General features: G+C 37.5%; 3 protein-coding genes across 3 annotated transcripts; 1 reads left to right on the forward strand and 2 right to left on the reverse strand.

The window, feature by feature from the left end:
• Positions 1 to 396: 396 nt before the first annotated feature.
• On the reverse strand, positions 397 to 9,400 carry LOC110854161. Its single transcript, XM_022102559.2, has 11 exons — positions 8,913 to 9,400; positions 8,790 to 8,821; positions 8,070 to 8,140; positions 7,783 to 7,880; positions 7,528 to 7,730; positions 7,203 to 7,456; positions 6,966 to 7,126; positions 6,848 to 6,899; positions 4,860 to 6,528; positions 1,082 to 1,211; positions 397 to 1,005 (listed from the first exon to the last, which is right to left on the reverse strand). The coding sequence occupies exons 1-9, from the start codon at positions 9,050 to 9,052 to the stop codon at positions 6,058 to 6,060; spliced, it is 1,482 nt and encodes a 493-aa protein (XP_021958251.1). The 5' UTR covers positions 9,053 to 9,400; the 3' UTR covers positions 397 to 1,005; positions 1,082 to 1,211; positions 4,860 to 6,057.
• LOC118436549 (serine/threonine-protein kinase atg1-like) lies at positions 1,206 to 4,489 on the forward strand. Its single transcript, XM_035854899.1, has 2 exons — positions 1,206 to 3,120; positions 3,191 to 4,489. The coding sequence occupies exons 1-2, from the start codon at positions 2,010 to 2,012 to the stop codon at positions 3,793 to 3,795; spliced, it is 1,716 nt and encodes a 571-aa protein (XP_035710792.1). The 5' UTR covers positions 1,206 to 2,009; the 3' UTR covers positions 3,796 to 4,489.
• Positions 9,401 to 13,026: 3,626 nt separating the features above from the next.
• LOC110854037 lies at positions 13,027 to 16,537 on the reverse strand. Its single transcript, XM_022102433.2, has 9 exons — positions 16,159 to 16,537; positions 16,021 to 16,091; positions 15,844 to 15,938; positions 15,552 to 15,754; positions 14,862 to 15,106; positions 14,618 to 14,802; positions 14,048 to 14,528; positions 13,400 to 13,740; positions 13,027 to 13,330 (listed from the first exon to the last, which is right to left on the reverse strand). The coding sequence occupies exons 1-9, from the start codon at positions 16,316 to 16,318 to the stop codon at positions 13,216 to 13,218; spliced, it is 1,896 nt and encodes a 631-aa protein (XP_021958125.1). The 5' UTR covers positions 16,319 to 16,537; the 3' UTR covers positions 13,027 to 13,215.
• Positions 16,538 to 16,865: the final 328 nt, after the last annotated feature.

The raw sequence follows: 16,865 nt of genomic DNA on the forward strand, positions 1-16,865 counted from the left end.
AATAAACTAAGGGTCTAATAGACGACGATGAAGAGTTGAATATGTAATTTTTTTGTCAATGTCTTCTTGCCTTGCATTGCACTTTTAAATTGCATTCATTTAATTCAAGTGTGAATAATGCAGTGCTGAATACTGGTCTGCCGAGAGTGAGGGTCATTACGTAATCAAATCATATACATATGTACACAGTTAACAAAAGATTATTGTTCATGTAGACACATTTGAGCCTTCTTTTTCAACAATACACATAAGCAAAGAATTAGTTGGATCTTGTAGGGCGACAATTTGTTTGGAAATAAATACATATATAGTAAAACATTAAGGTCAAGCAGGTTAAATAAAAGAAATGCAGGAGGTACACACACGTATATTTACATATCTACACATTTACGATTATTTAGCAGAAGGTTCACTTTTATTTGGATGAACTATTACTGTACTTATTATTAGTAATTCAATAACCTTTTTTATACGTAATTGGGCAAGGTCGTCTATGCGTGAGTGTTTTTTTGGGTGTAATAAAGTTGTACATTTGGTTTGGTAGGTCCCGTTTTACGAGCTCATCAGTCCAGAAAATTATTGTCTTGTTTTAGTTTAGATGGATTGAAATAGGTAAAATTTGATGAAGATCAGCAAGGAAGATGAGTTGTTTTAATTTTGGGAACGAGGCATTCCACTTCGTTATGTGAAGGAGTTTGATGAATAGAAGATGTACATTTACGTAGTATCGCATGTATAAAAGTCGTAATAATTAAAAGTCAACCTATGTCGAAGATGTCCACGTCCACAACGACGACGAGGAGATTATTGTACATGGTCGGGTTCGTTATTTATTTACTCATTTAATAAACTTGTAAAGTCAGAAAGCTACTATTTTTTACGACGATTCCTTAATGCTAATCCTGAATTTCAGACTGTTATAACTTTTGACGACTGGGTTTAGGAATTGGACCGATAAGTTGTAGATCTGAAGTGTCGAATAACAAGTACTGCGACTCTGCCGAGCTGAGAAGAAAATTACCATTTGTAAATAAATATGGTCGTTAAATTAATGACATGAAAGACGAGCTTTATGCATTACCGATATCCTCGAGCGTCCGCTGTGTATTCCGTGACTCTTAATATTCCGTCTGGATCAATGTATGCATGACGGCCTTTCACGCGTCCAGATTTTTCTCTGATTTCTTCCCGATAAATTGAGGGGCTTCCTCCTAGAAAAAGGGAGAATTGTGGTTAATTTTGGGGTCAGTAGAAGTAAAATTAGATCAGTCATCAGTGGTGCTACTAATAAGTACGTCATTCATTTGAATCGCTAATTTAATTTTGAAATATTTAAGATCAGTTCAAATGAATGACGTGGGACATATTTAAGACGTCATTCATTAGATCGGGGATCGAATACCAAAAGCAATATTTATTTACAAGCTGACGCCGAAATGGAACGCATACAGATTAGACGACCGATAAGTAAGAAATGATGACTAATTTTGGCCACATTCCTTTCCTGCCATCAATTCCCTTTGAATCTCATGAGGACGAAAGACGTCACCACAAAAGCAAACTGTGTGCAAGTTATACATGTTTTTGTATCCCTTGTTACATTTGAGAGAGACCAACGAAAAAGAACCACGTTGTTCTTCTTGTTCCAATAATGTATGCGGTGGTAAGTGTATTGAAACCGGATATTCCACAGTTTTAGCTGGGCATTGGATTCTCATGAGCACAAATTAGTATTGCTGAGATTGCACAAAATAAAGACGAGTAATAAATATTGGCTAATACATATTGCTACTTACTACTAAATAAGTAGTCGGACGGTTAACAGCTCAAATAATAATAATTTGCACACTTCTAGTCATCAGATGCATTCCTAACTTAATTAATACTGTGTTGAAACGTTTCAAAAAATCCTGATCTTTTAAAACCTATAACATAAATAGACTCGTATCAAGGGTGAGCTAGGGTCCATATTTAAGGAGTCAAAAATTGTTGACTCATTCAAGATCAAAATGTCATTCCTAACCACGCACCGAATCACGAATTTCCTCGCGTCGGGATCTTTTGGACTAGTTTTCAAAACTAGTAACCAGAACGGCGTTTCATTATCCGCCACAAAATTCCTGTTCTGCGAGACTGACAATTCCCGAAGGTTGCAACTCATCCAGAGAGAAAGCAATGTGCAACTCAAGCATGAAAATGTGGTCGAACTTGTCCAAGTTTCTGAAGAATTTTTCACCCCACAAGTCATCCTCGAGCTTCGATCACTCCTTCCAAACTGTAAGGACCGGAGTTGGACCCTCATCACGAAATATTTACACCAAGCCTACGAAACTGGTCGGGTTCAAGTGCACATCTTGAAAATGGAGCTGTGTGGTCCAACATTGCGCGTGTGGCTGGATTATTACACGGTAAATCCGATCTTTTACAAGGCACAAGCTGACCTCAACGCCGTCCAAGTTCGGATCGTTTCCGAATGTGCGGAGGGATTACGCTTTCTCCACACGAATGATATCATTCATCGTGACTTTAAACCAGAAAATGTCATGTTTTCCCTCCCTGAGGACCGGAACAAGTTCATTTTCCCACTAAAAATCGGGGATTTCGGACTTTCTCGACAAATCCCAAACAGTACTTCGACCTCTCAAGTCGAAATGACCCAACACGTCGGCACTGACTCTTACATGGCACCCGAAATCAATCTTGGCCGGTACAGCAAGGCAGCCGACATCTACTCATTTGGTCTCGTCATGTGGGAAGTTCTCCAACTTATTAACGACTTCGATCGACCAGAATACTTTCACCGACGCGTCAACGAAAATGATAATCATCTCATAGAGAAAAATCTCCCTCTCCCGAACGCCAAATATTTCATTGTTAGAATGACGTCGAAACAAATTGACTACAGAATGAAGGATTTGGACCAGTTTATTGAACAGAGGGTTCGCTTTGCGCATAATTCTGAGCAGTTGACCACGTTTCTGAGGGATGCCGTTCCAAGGGAAGTAATTTACTTGGGGGAGACCAGTTACGAGGGGGCGTTTGAAATTGGGAAGGATAACCTCACTTTGAAAGGGATGGGAGAAGGGACCATAATGCGACCAGTGTCTGGAGAGAGTGCAGGTCAGTAATTAATTGTTTCTTAACGTTATTAAGTTAATTATGTACAATTGTTTAATTAATTTTCACCCAGAATTTCAAAATCCGAGTGAAAATTTCCTCCTATCCGTGCGAGGATCCAACTGCACCGTAGTCGGCCTAAAGTTTGAAACCTTTCAAAAAAATCAGGGCGGAATCGGTGTTTTCGGAAACGCCAACAAGATATCCAACATATCGCTCACGACCCGAGATGGGGATGCCATCAGCGTTTTCGGAGATGACAATGTCGTCAAAAAGCTCAAAATCAAAAACTCACGGAATGGAATCACAATTTTAGGCAGGGGAAACACGGCGGATTACAATTACATGCAAAATGGGGACGAAGGGATCTCTTTGGACGGCGTTTCCAACGTGGTGACCACATTTTGCTGGTCAAATCTTAAAACTGGGGTGTCCATCCGAAGTGGGAGCAGCTCTCATCGTATCTTGGATACCAAAGAGATAGACAAACTGCAAGGAGGTGGTGGAGGTGTTGGGTTACGAATTGATAAAGATACGGCCAACTGCTGTATTACAAATGTGAAGGCAGAGAAAATTAGTGTGGATGGAAGCTGCCATTCTTTTAGAAATGTTAAGAGTGAAAAGAATCCAGAAATTTGTGGGGAGGGGCATATTTTTATGGATTTTGAAGGGGTGTAAATACAGTGGAGGCCTCTTAGCGTATGATTTTAACAGTATGATTGACAAACTGTGTCAATCGATCAAAAATTTAAGTAGTAAATATGAAATTTGCAAACGACACTATCAGGTTTTGCAGAGATATTTGCATTTAAAGTGGAGAAAATCAAAGTTTCCAAATTTACATACTACCAGTTTTCTCCTCTTCGGATGCAAATATCTCCGTCAAACCTGCCTAGGAGATCATGTCTTTTACAAATTTTAAATTAACTAAATTTGTAGTCGATTGGCACTAGTTTGGTCAAAATCGGAGAGCTTACATACATTGGAGAACCTCCATTGTTGCATATCTAATTACATATCTCAGCTTATGTAAATTGATGAATTGTCTTGTATCTGCTTATTTACCTAAGTTTCTCATCAAATACAAATACCGATACATGCAAATTGTGTATGTATGTATGTACAAAAGGGTGAATCATTTCGTATTTTGTTACTGTTCCACCTTTTTCCCCCATTGTGTTCCACTTTGCCATACAGATTATCAGTGCGAAACAAGTTTTGTTTTATTATTTATCAGACAACATTTCGTCTTCAGGCTCCAGTAAAGTTGCTTTACACCCGGATACGCTTTTCTTTAGTGTACTCACTCACATGCATGTACATAACTTATTTATATAAGAGATGAATAAATGCTCCCAATTTTGATACTTGATGGCTCAGACTTCCAACTACTGGTCATCATTCTACGAGTGGATCGATGGCGTTGACTGATTAATCACCAGAATTCTGGAGAAGTTGCATGCATGCATGATCATCACTTGAGGTATGGATCTGGTTTTATTGCTGTTTTTCAGCTTTCGTAATAAATACAATTTCCAGATTCAATTCACATTAGAAGAAAAGAACCAATTCCATTCATCCACAACGAACCCCCGTCCAAATAAAACTGGTCACGATTATCCATAAATTTAGAGCAATTGATTGAATCACTTTTGCCTTTTGCCTTATCACTTTTGCCAGGTGCTTATCACCTTTCAAAAGATATTCTAATTTTTGCAAAATCAACTTTTCTAATTACTTACCTGTATCAAATCCAAAATGATAAGTTCCCTCTTTCGCATTATTAACAAAAAATTGCACTGCAGGATCGTTCTCCCAGTCTGACGCGGTTTGAATACTTCGTTGTCCAACTTTTGGATAATTTTTCGACGATGAGGTTGGAATTGGGATGGGATGTTTGTAAAATTGTACTCCGTCACAGTAACTTATCGCGAAGGTGACAATAAATAATAACGAGATGACGATGAGTGTCGTCATTTTTGCCGTCTTGTTTGCACAAATGGTCGAAATTACTAGTTAGTTATGAAGATGTGCTTGTTTGTAGTGCGTGAATCAAGTAAATGGCTACTAAATAGTGGTTCTTTCTTGCACGAGACGCGATTAATCACTGTAGTTGTAACTTGTAACTACCTCATTTAGCAAGATCCACAAAGAAAATTGGATTTGACTCATGAAAATAAGATTTGTAACAATAAGTGGTTTGAAATAGTATTTGCATGCGTGTATCTCAAGGCTTGGACGGTTCAGCAATCTTCCACTGAAACTAATCTAATATCGTATTAATTTATGTAGACATGAGAAGAATGTTGATTCTCGGGTACTAACTAAATACGTAATGAAAGAAAACCTGATTTTACGCCACGCCACGTAAAGAATAATCCAGTGCTGAAAAGAAATATGTCAGATTCGCGAATTCCATTAAAGAAGATTTCGCAACAAAATATCCGAGTATTAGACATTAAGTATTCTTCTCTTGGCGAAAATTGTAGTTGAATATTATTCGTGTATTCGTTACAATTTATGCGAATTATTTGGGCTAAAATTAATTAATCTAGGTTCAAGTTTTACAAGAATATGTACAAAACTGTAAAAATAATTGCAATGGTACAAATCTCTCTTTGTACTTTGAGAAAAAAACAACTAAAAATAAATTAAGATGCGGGGGAAATAGTAACAATTGAAGTAATAATTAAAATTGAATAGTCTAAAATAGTATAATTACAGTAACAATCAAGATACTAAATCTTGTACAAGTTTGCAGTAAGATTAATGCCGTATTTCAATAAATGCTGCACAATGACGCCACTAAATCGTAAGAATAATAATAAGAAATTAATTTAAAGCAACTAGATACAATTGATTCAACTAATAAAATAATTGTAATCAAATCATTGTTACTAAAAAAATTCCCTGAATTTTGTTAATTGTTATTTTTTTGGTCTATCCCCGATAAAGTCTTGCATTATGTGGTCCAAATTGTTGGTTAGTATGCGCCAAGAAGTCGAGGGTAAGGACGCCCTTTTGATCCGCCAGCCCGTGATATTTGAGTTCATCCTGCACATAAAATCTGGACACGCGATGTTCATTCTTCTCCAATCTTGCATTTGGATCTCGAACAATTTCATCCGGTTCTTGACCCCGCGCCCAAATTACGAGCATTTCTCCCTTGTCTAAGGAATGGTCGGGGGTGTCCCGGGCGCGCAGATATCGACGGAAAATCAGGGTCGTCACGCCATTACTTTCCCAACCAGTGGCGGCATTAATGTCATCCTTGCCACCCCAAGTTGAATCAAGTTGAGGAGTGTGACGACCTCGCGAGTAGTAATCCCGAATTCGGCTCAAACCCCCTTTCGCTGTTCCAATGATGATATCGGTGCAGTCCATGGCGGAAAAGGCGTCTTGTGCAGCCCACTAAAATTAATTTGAAATTGTGTAATCAGAGTAAAAATTTGAACAGATTTCCTGCAGAAATTGACCCGATTTTCTCCAGGAAACCTTTTTGCATATCAATTTGTTCAAAAAACTATGCAGAATTGTCTGCAGAATAAAACTCGGAAATTCTCTGCAGGATTATGCGAAAAAAATTATACAGAATATAATATCCATCGAGCTATTGTCGATTACTGTCGAATTCGACACATCGATTTCCAGTTAGGAAATATTTGGGCAGGTTGGATAACGTTTAAAATTAGTTAAGAACAAAAAATTAGCAAGTATTTATATTGCTCACCGGAGAACCAACAATTCCACTTTGACGCCGATTCTTGTTTGATGTATCAATCCTGTATAATTGTATTTCTATGTAGATTCAGCGCTCATACTCTATCTTACGAAATTTCACTACATACGTGTTAGCATTTTCATCCAACGCTTCCGGAATAAATGGCCAACTTTTGCAAAGTGGTCCCAAATTTAGCGGTCTCCATCCCACCCCTGCGTACGACGTTCCATTGACGAGCAGCACTATTTCAATTTCTGTATCTTTCGATGAAAACGAATTCGGCAGTATCTTCAAAAGTAAATAAAATCGTTGCTAATTTGTCTGCTAATTTTGTTTTTTCGAAAATTTGCAAATTTTGTCTTACTCTGTAATACATGAGCATCCTGTTTGAAAGAACTTGCAGTGAGTGAGCTGTCAAATTAAGGGAATGCGTGGGGACGGGAAGAGGGGCATTATTCCTTAGATTGCATCCTTCCCCGTGGTACCCGTTTTTACAGAAGCATTGTCTCCTTGGTAGGTTGGAGCCCCCCATGTACAAGCATTTCCCCCTCGAAGGCCCCCCGCATTGAGAATCAGTCCCACATTCGTCCTTGAACTGACAAATTTTCCCCCAGTATCCTGAATCATTTAATTAGTTTAAATTTACATTCAATAATTTTTTTTTCTGGGAATTTATGTTATTTTCTAACCATCCCCACACCGACACTTGTCACCCACAAGTCGTCCCCGATTATGACAGTTTTCCGTGTACTGCGTCGGATTTACGATGTCGACATCGGCGCATGACCAAAAGTTAAAGTTGGGATCGAACGACTTGACCTGTCGTAACAGGCGGATTGTGCAATCTCGACAGACAAAATTTTGAGGGAGGTAAATCTTCTGCCATTGTGCCCTAATCAATTCAAAATATTTTTATTTTTCAAAATATTTTTGTAAATTCTTACGTCGCATTTCCTTGCACGAATCCATCAGGAGAATTAGTTACGGTCAAATCCATAAGTTTTTGTTCCTTATTGTCCAGCAGTTCAATCCTGTATCCACCCTAAATTAGCATAATTAGTTAATTATAATTATTATTCAATGTCATGTTTTTTTACTACAAATCAATTAATTATTTATTGCCCCACACAAAAGCTCATGTCGGGTAAGAACAAAGCAAATAGAAAGTGTGACAGTAATAAATACAGCAATTAAACTATTTCAAGCGTCAAGATCAAGATCAACGACTCACAATATGAGAATAACCTAACTGCCAGTTCACATTGAATGAAGAACCTGCAGCCAGTGTCGTTCTGGTTGAACCTGTCGAATAAAAAATTAGTCTTTGTTATTGAGTCTGGTGTGCTTATCTTGTGTCCAGATCGATAAAAATGACAAATAAAAGAATTTTTCAATTCAATAATATGTATCTTTCGATTCATCTCGGAATTTCGTTCACACGCGTGTGTTTGCTTTGACAGGTAACAAGCTTGTCGCGTAAAAAATGGCAAGTTTTTCAAATTCAGATATATGTGAATATGGGAAACCTAACATGTCACCATTAAAAAAGGTGACAAAGTTCCGTGGCTAATGTAATTGTGTACAGGATCCGATAACCAGAGGTCTGTTCTTCAAATGATTTAAAACTGAATGATCAAAAACTTAGGAGTAAATCGTAAAACCACTATTTCGAAAAGCTGTTTTTTATTCTGAATCGGAAAAATTCTCATAACTTTTTTCCTATTAAAGGATTAATTATCACATATTGCTGAAAATTATATACTTTGTGCACGTGTATGAAAGAGGCTTCTGTTTGTTGAGGTACTTTTGAGATATTTCTCAAGTTTTTAGTAATCATATCGAAAAATAGAAAGTATGAAGTTTGTGCATTCTAGATTTTTCAAAATCAGTTTTATTACCAAAATTATGGTATAAACACTACAAATTGCACCTGCATGCATTATGTACATACCTTTCGGTTGACCGCAGGGCGGCTTTGTCCAGCTAATTAGTAACACAATAATTCAGATTATCACACCAGTTCAACTTATCAAATATGTAAATACATTACTATAATATTTTCATAATAATTTACAAATTATTCAAAAAATCGATATCCAATTTCCTCGCTGGTGGAAATGTTAGCGTCACATGGGCTTCCACACTTAGCAAAATTACACTAATCACCACCACGAGGATCGTGGTCACCACTCCTTGAAAACTATACGACACCATTGTTTTCTTCAAATTTACACAGTTTTTTTTCAAAAATGCAAACTAAATCATTCCCTGAACGAACACCAACCAACTGCGCCGGGAGACAGCAAGCAACCAACTATGCAAAGTATGTTATCGAGGAAATGGTCAAACAGTGACTGCAACCTGCGTGGGAATGTTTATTCATTAAATGAAGGGCTGAAGGTCTCTTGTGCTTCTCAATTGTTGTGTTATGGATATATAAATAATGGTGACATGGCACATAGCGCATAGCTCATAGCAGTGTCGACAGGGAACAATAATTATTTGCTGATTTATCCCTCCAAGAACAACCAGCTTTCCGTTATTTATTTATTTCAGCATTTAACTTGGCTTTAATCATTCATTTCATTCAGGTAAATGCGCGCAGCATGCATTTTCTGTTTTGGCTTGGTTTTATAAAGCATAATTTAATTTGTTAAGAGCGAATTGCATATGTGGTGCAGTGTAAAGTAAAGTCACACCGCAATCAAGATCACTTATCATAATTGCAATTATTTACATACAATCACATGAAATACAAAAGCTACCAAGAACAAAAAACTGATCACCTTCATGCATATATAGTCTTTTATTTATATATTTTTCCCCCTCCTCGTCGTCATCCTGATTAACATAAATTATACAAAATTTGGACACAAATTTACTCAAAATTATGTATCGCACTTTTACAAAGCCAAAATTGGACCACATTTTAAAACTATTGTTTTATTCGATTCATTCATGGTTGAAGTTGAAATGGATGCATATGCAGCATAATCATAATTATCATCATCATCATGACCAAATTTACATTATGTAAATCTCAAGTAGAAGACAAATTGAAATAAGCAACTAAACCTTCATCTTAAAATGTCATCTCTCTCTGCATTTTCTTACTTGCCTCTCTCTCAAGTCGTCTAACGGGGATGAAATGAAATGACAAACCTCTCACTTTCATAAACAAAACGTCCTTTGTCCCATCCCAAATTAAATTAAGTCTCAACTTAAGTAAGTAAAAGTGGGGTGAAGGTTGTTGTCTCCAACAACGCTTGCTTAGCTTGACGATGATGCTAATAACGGTTGAGAGCTGGCAAATATATACGTACATTGATGGTTATGTTCAGAGGGTGGATATGTATTTAGAAAAAATTGACAAATTCAATTCAATTTTTAGGAAAAAAGCACCAAAATATTTGCGAAATATGTACGCCAAAAACCATAAAAATAAAATTTTTCACAGTATTTTTGAATTTAATGGTCTGGATTTTTTGCAGTCGAATTTCCTTGAACAAAAATTCGTCTCGTATCGTTGAAATAAATATTTATAGATGTGTTTAAAAAATATCTAGAATATTAACGTATTTTTCAAATAATGACACATATTTCTAAATATTTATATTTCTGAAAACCTAGAGAGAATTTTGAAATTTTTGTGATCTATTAGTTGAGGAACAAACGCACAAAGTTTGACCGTCCGTCGACATAAAATGGAAAATTTGAGCATAAATACATATCCACCCTCTGGTTTTTTTGAACGCCTAAAACCATATAAACGTGTAATAGTACACCTTCATTCTCATTTCACAATGATAAAATTAGCGTCGAATGTCGAATCCCTTTAAAATGCGAGAAGAATATTACAAACGATAATAAATACTGCAGTTACCACAGGTAGAGTAGAGCTTCCCTCAACCACATAACCGCATACACACGCTGTAAATAATGTCAAGAAAGGTGTGAGCAAGATGATAACCCTCCAAGATAAGCGTTATATAAGCGACACAATAAACAGAATTATTCTTCTTTTTTCATCCTACGCAATAATAATATGAATGATGTCACACAAGATATTTACAAAATGTGAATAATCACTTTTAAAATCTGATTTATTTATAATGAAAAAAATATCAGATAATTTTATTTTTACATTATTGCAACCTGTCAAAAGAAAAAAACCTTTATAATTGTCAACGACTTCTTCTCATTTCCCAGAAATTTTACCCCAAGCAGCTTTCAATCATGATCTAAACACTAAATAATAACAATATTTAATTCATAAACCTTGAAACCTCAGTAAAAGAAGTACCTCACGTACATACTTTTTTGACACTGCTGCTGCTACATGAATTCTTAGAATGGAAACGTGTGTTTCCAATTTTGCACAGTGCTCAAATTAAATTAAGCTTAATTAATTAAGTGCGCTAAGCAAATTACAGTTCCTGTCCGTCCAGTCCATTCTTTGCCTGAAGCCAGATTGAGATTCAAAGTCAGGACAGAATCAGTGGCCGCGGAAGCCGTGGGGACATCTGGGGACGTTAACATTGTAGGATAGGAGAGGGAGGGGTTTATATAAGATGGGCAGATGATGCCGACATCGAACAACCGTGGGGACATTGTCCACGCTTCCGCGGCCACTGGACAGAATGACTTCATGAAAAAAATGCTTCCTACTCATTTTATTGCAATCATCTCGAAATGATACCTGCTACAAATTCAGGAACATGAAAATGTGAACACTAATAATAATAATAATAGCCCTTTGGTTATTAAGCGTATGTATGTATTTACATACGACGGATCAACTCATAAATCCTGAGTAAATTACAGAGTTTGCTGAAAACGTTCATTAACAAGATTACTGTATGCATGAGAGGAGTGAGGACTACAAGGACACGATGACGGAAAGCAGTTTTATTTTGTAGTCATTTTTACCAATTTTTACCATCAAGATAACTGACCAATATACCACCATTAGCTAAAAACTACTCCTAGCTAATACTGCAAATAAGCTTCAAGAGCATGATTCCACTAGTAAAAGATTATTATTAATTTATGTAAGCAAAGCAATGAAGGCACGACTGGACTGGAAGTGCGTTATGCATTGTTGTGGACATTTTAACTACTAAAAAATCAAACTGGTTCTTGGAATGTAACGTCCGTATAAAGATGATGATCTATTTCCTCGTATTTTTTTTCGTCTTGTTGATAAAGATAAAATTCTAAGAGTGTATTTTTTTCTGAATAATTTACCTAATTTTGTGCATGACGGACGACAAAGATGAGATCGTATCGAGGTAAATGGAATTTAGTTGTAGAGGAAGTTGTGGAGGATAAATCAATAAAATAACAAAGCTGTAAATAGTTTGGTCAAATATTTGGGGGCCGTCCATAAATTACGTAACGCAAAAATCGTCATTTTTGAAGCCCCCCCTCCCCCCTCGTAACGGCATCGTAACGCTTCTCGACTACCCCCCCTCCCCATTCGTAACGTAACATAAATTTGATTTCACCGCAAGTGATCTCTTTAGATGTCAAATGCAAAATTTTCAGGGTTGATTTCATACCATCCAACAAAAATATGGTTTAATCCAACAAAAATTAATAAATTCGCCATTGACATGTGCAACCTATTTATTATGCAACAATTTTCAGAATTGAAATAGAAATAATTTACAATTTAACTGATGGAAATAATTATTTACTCAACAATCAAAGCATTCCCAACGATTTTTTTAGCACTCTTGGGTTTTCTCTCCCAGTGCTATAAGGTTTGACGTTATTCGGGAAAACAAATATCTTTTTAATTATTCAAGTTCCAACAGGAAACTCAATATTTTAAGGAACTGAGCCCTACTTTTCTAGTCGAGTGAAGGATTTTTTTTTAATCTGCCAAGAATTCGATGCCAAATTTTATTAAACAGCTAACAAATGTCCGACCATCTCCACCACTATGGGTGGCAATAGTTCGGTATATTTACATAAATGCATGCGTACACTGAAACCTTCTGGATGACATGAATTCAATCCGCTCGGTGTCACACTTGGCGAGGCTTAGTCGAGTTTATCAAATGTGTTACGTAACAAATTTGCTATACCCCCACCCCCTTCGTAACAATTCGTAACGCACTTCACATGACCCCCCCTCCCCCCCACTTGCGTTACGTAATTTATGGATGGCCCCTTGAAAGAAATGCGTATAAAAACTTTATTATTTGCATGCAGAGATTGGTATAGGTAAGAAATGAGAAAAACACTATATAAAATAATGACTTAGGGATAATTCTTAATTATATGTACGTAAATATCTACATACGTGTGTGGTACAAATGAGATGGATTTTGTCGTGGTTGTATTTAATTGAGTGTGGTTTTTGCGTGTTCTTACTGACTGAATCTTCCATTCACAAATTCCTGCCGGACGGCATCAAAGTCGATGAAGAGGAATCCTCTTTGTGACCCGAGACCGTGGTATTTGAGTTCATCTCGGGTGTAGAAACTGTAAAAAAATGTATAAGTTTTTAAAGTTGGGGGCCTTGTAAACTGCTAAATTATGTATAAAGATTACGATGAAACTGTCGGATTTCCAGGGGTGAGTTGATGCTGTGGCACGGGAACTACTTCCCCTGGTTCCTGCCCCCTCGCCCAGATGACCTGCATGTCGCCACGAATCGGGTGATCCGGTCCGTCAGCAGCGTCCATGCGGCGTCTAAATGCTAACGTGGTGACGCCATACTGCTCCCACCCAACGGCCCCGATCAGATCGTCGCGTCCTCCCCAAATGTAGTCGGGCAGTGGGGTGTGCCTTCCTCGGGAGTAGGTGTCTCTAATTCGGTGATAGTTTCCACGAGCCGAACCCACGATTATGTCAGAGCAGTCCATCGGTGTGAAGGGGTCCTTGGCTGCCCACTTAAAAAATGAAAATTCATGTAAAAAAAATCTATTTTAATGGTAAAAATGACTTGTTCCTAGGTCATTTTAGCTTTGCATAACGGCTATTTTGCATAATTTTTATTGCATGCAAATACTTATCAATTATGCAAAATGACCGTTATGTGAAATTTTAGTTATGCAACAGAAATTAATGAAATTACGCAAAATGATTGTTATGTAAAATTTTAGTTATGCAACGGAAATTATGCAAAGTGACCGTTAGTAAAATTTTAGTTATGCAACAGAAATTATGCAAAGTGACCGAAGGTCAATAATGACTTACCTCGGACGGGGTAAAACTTGGTTGAGAAATAGAAGTCTGTTGTGGTGCTGGATTTTGTTGCTGTTGCTGCTGCGGTTTAGATCTTTGTTGAGATGATGATGACGACGAAGAAACAACGACAGGTTGTGCGCGAGGGAGTGGCAATGATTGGACCTGAGGACCTCTTGGAGTAGTGAGCTGAATCGTGTGAACCTGGATATTTTGGCTATTTTGTTGCAGTCTCAGTCTTGACGGAGTAGAAGATTGAATCACGGTTTGGATATTGTTGTTCGAAACGGGGGCACGGTACGCGTTTTGGACACCGGAATCACTATTGGTGGTAATGGTATCGAAGGATTGGTACACAGAAGAAGAGGCTTGCCGTGCTTGGGGGGAGTTGTCGATGGACGATGACACCGTCGAAATATAATTCTGGCCTCGACCATGGCTTTGACTTGATGGGGAAAAGTTGTCCGTTTGATCGATAGATTTTGTAATTGTGCTAAATAAAATTATTGGACGAATCAAAATTAACCAAAATTTTTAAATTTTTGACCTATTTTTGGAAATTAATTAGCATATTTAAATTACAAAACGGACGAAGAACTTCTCTTTGTACGATAATTATTCCCGTGAAGAGCACTCGAGATGAACGGCCAGCTTTTACAAATTGGTCCGATATTCGTCGGACGCCAGCCAAGACCTCCGTACGACGTTCCATTAATTTGAAGGACGAATTCCATCTCATCTTGAGATTGTGTGGACCCCAAGAAAATCTGGAAAATCATTTTGTATTTAACTATTTAAATTTATGCTAATTTACTCGTCAACCTACTTTAAAATACATGGTCATCCTTTCATCCAACTTGACTCTGACGTGTTGCTTAAGGTTCAAGTTGTCTGGATGTGGCATATTGGTAGGATTTTGCAAACTGCATCTCGCCCCATAATGCGATGCTGGGCAGTAACACTGTTTCCGGGGGAGGGCAGATCCACCCAGATGAATGCAGCGTCCTTGACCATTGCAGTCAATGTCGGTGTCACATTCGTCCTGATATTGACACCGGTCACCCCAATACCCTTAAAAAATAGGGTGTAATTCACATGAAAATGCACAAAATTATCAAGGGTGGGCAAAATATTTTGTCAAAATACAATATTTTGAGCTCCGTTCTTCCCAGGGTAAGGATTTTCAGGGCTCTTACCCTCACAAAAACACGAGAATCTGCATACAGAATGCAACAATCTTACGAAACTACGGATTTTTTTTTAAGAAATCAACTTTTTATCGCTGTCAAAACACTTTATTTTTAAAAAATCGTGAAAACCATAATGTGTTTTGACACGTTTCGTGAAGTTAAATTCTTGACAAAACCTGCATTTTTGTCTTCTTCACAATGATTTTCGCCTTTTTGTGGGTGTAACAGCCCCGGAAATCCAAACCAAGGGAAGAAAAGAGCTCAAAATACTGTAAATATTTTGCCAAAGTATTTTGCTCACCCCTGAAAATTATTTGTAAACTTACTCGCATAACATGTACACCTGCCCCCGATCACGTAACCGTGTCCGTTACAGTTTTCGATAAAATTCTGTCTCGATACGATATCCACATCGGCGCAGGAAATAAACTGAAAATCCGGCGCAAACTCTGGAACTTGTCGAAGTAGTCGGATCGTGCATCCAACGCAGGTCGAGTTTTCAGGTAGATCAATATAGTGAGATTGTGCCCTTCAGTAAATACATCAATGGATGAACACGTGTTACATGATGCTCTAAAGTAATAATTACAGAAAAAAATTGAGATTTTTTTCCCCTACGTGGTTTGTCCTTGATGAAATGTGTTATCATTTGTAGGCGTCAAATCCATCAACTTGTTCTCATTTTGATCCAAAAGTTCAAGTCTGTATCCCCCCTATGAAAATAAATGAAAGGAACATGTCAAACATGCATCGTTTCGTCATGGTGGATTAAACCATTAAAAATCAATTACTGACTTGATGTGCATAACCCAAATGCCACGTTACATTGAACCCTTTGCCCGCAGCCAGGGACGTTTTAAGGTGTCCTAAAAGTAAAAAAAGTCATAAATTTCCGAAGAAAATATATTCTATTATTTGAATTTTATTAAGTACCTCTCGGCATCCCACACGGGGCCTTTGTCCAGAACGTGTTCAGAAAGTCGATCGGAATCTGTCGTGCGGGTGGGAACGTGAGAGAAACATGACCCCACACCACCAAATCCAGCCCCAGCACGGATAACACTACAACAAAGAAATCTGGACAGACCTTCATTCCACACGAAAGAATAGATAACTAATTTTACTAAAATTGCAGTAAAATAAGTAGAAATATAGCCCCAATTTCAAGCAGGAAAGGATCTTGGATACCACCAAACCAACCAAGATGAACTGTGCGTCCTTTGGGTCGACAAGTTTTGAGATCATTTTTGAAAGGTGCTTGTCCCCTGTTGTTTGCTATCTTCTCTTAACGAAGAAGATGTGTTAATGAGGAAACGGAGTGGAAATGGGGATGAAATGAAAGGGAATGGCAACTAAGTAATGTTATGTGCATATATTAAATTTATTACGGCACCACACCAAACGTCACAATTGTTCACTACGTTACTTGCCCATTGTCATGCATGCATGCGATGCGATGCATTATCAAGTCAGGCCAATTGTTGGAAATTGAGATTGACTTTAGTGATGAAGAAGAAGAAAAAAAAACTGTGAAGAAATCATGCCATGCTCTCTTGATATTATTATTCTCTGCTTGTGGTCACATTAAGTTGGCGTACCGTGAATTGTTTGAATGTTTTGTTATGATGTGCAATATTTGA

The sequence above is a fragment of the Folsomia candida genome, unplaced genomic scaffold, assembly GCF_002217175.1.
Source record: "Folsomia candida strain VU population unplaced genomic scaffold, ASM221717v1 Fcan01_Sc009, whole genome shotgun sequence".
In the NCBI taxonomy this organism is placed as follows: Eukaryota; Metazoa; Arthropoda; class Collembola; order Entomobryomorpha; family Isotomidae; genus Folsomia; species Folsomia candida.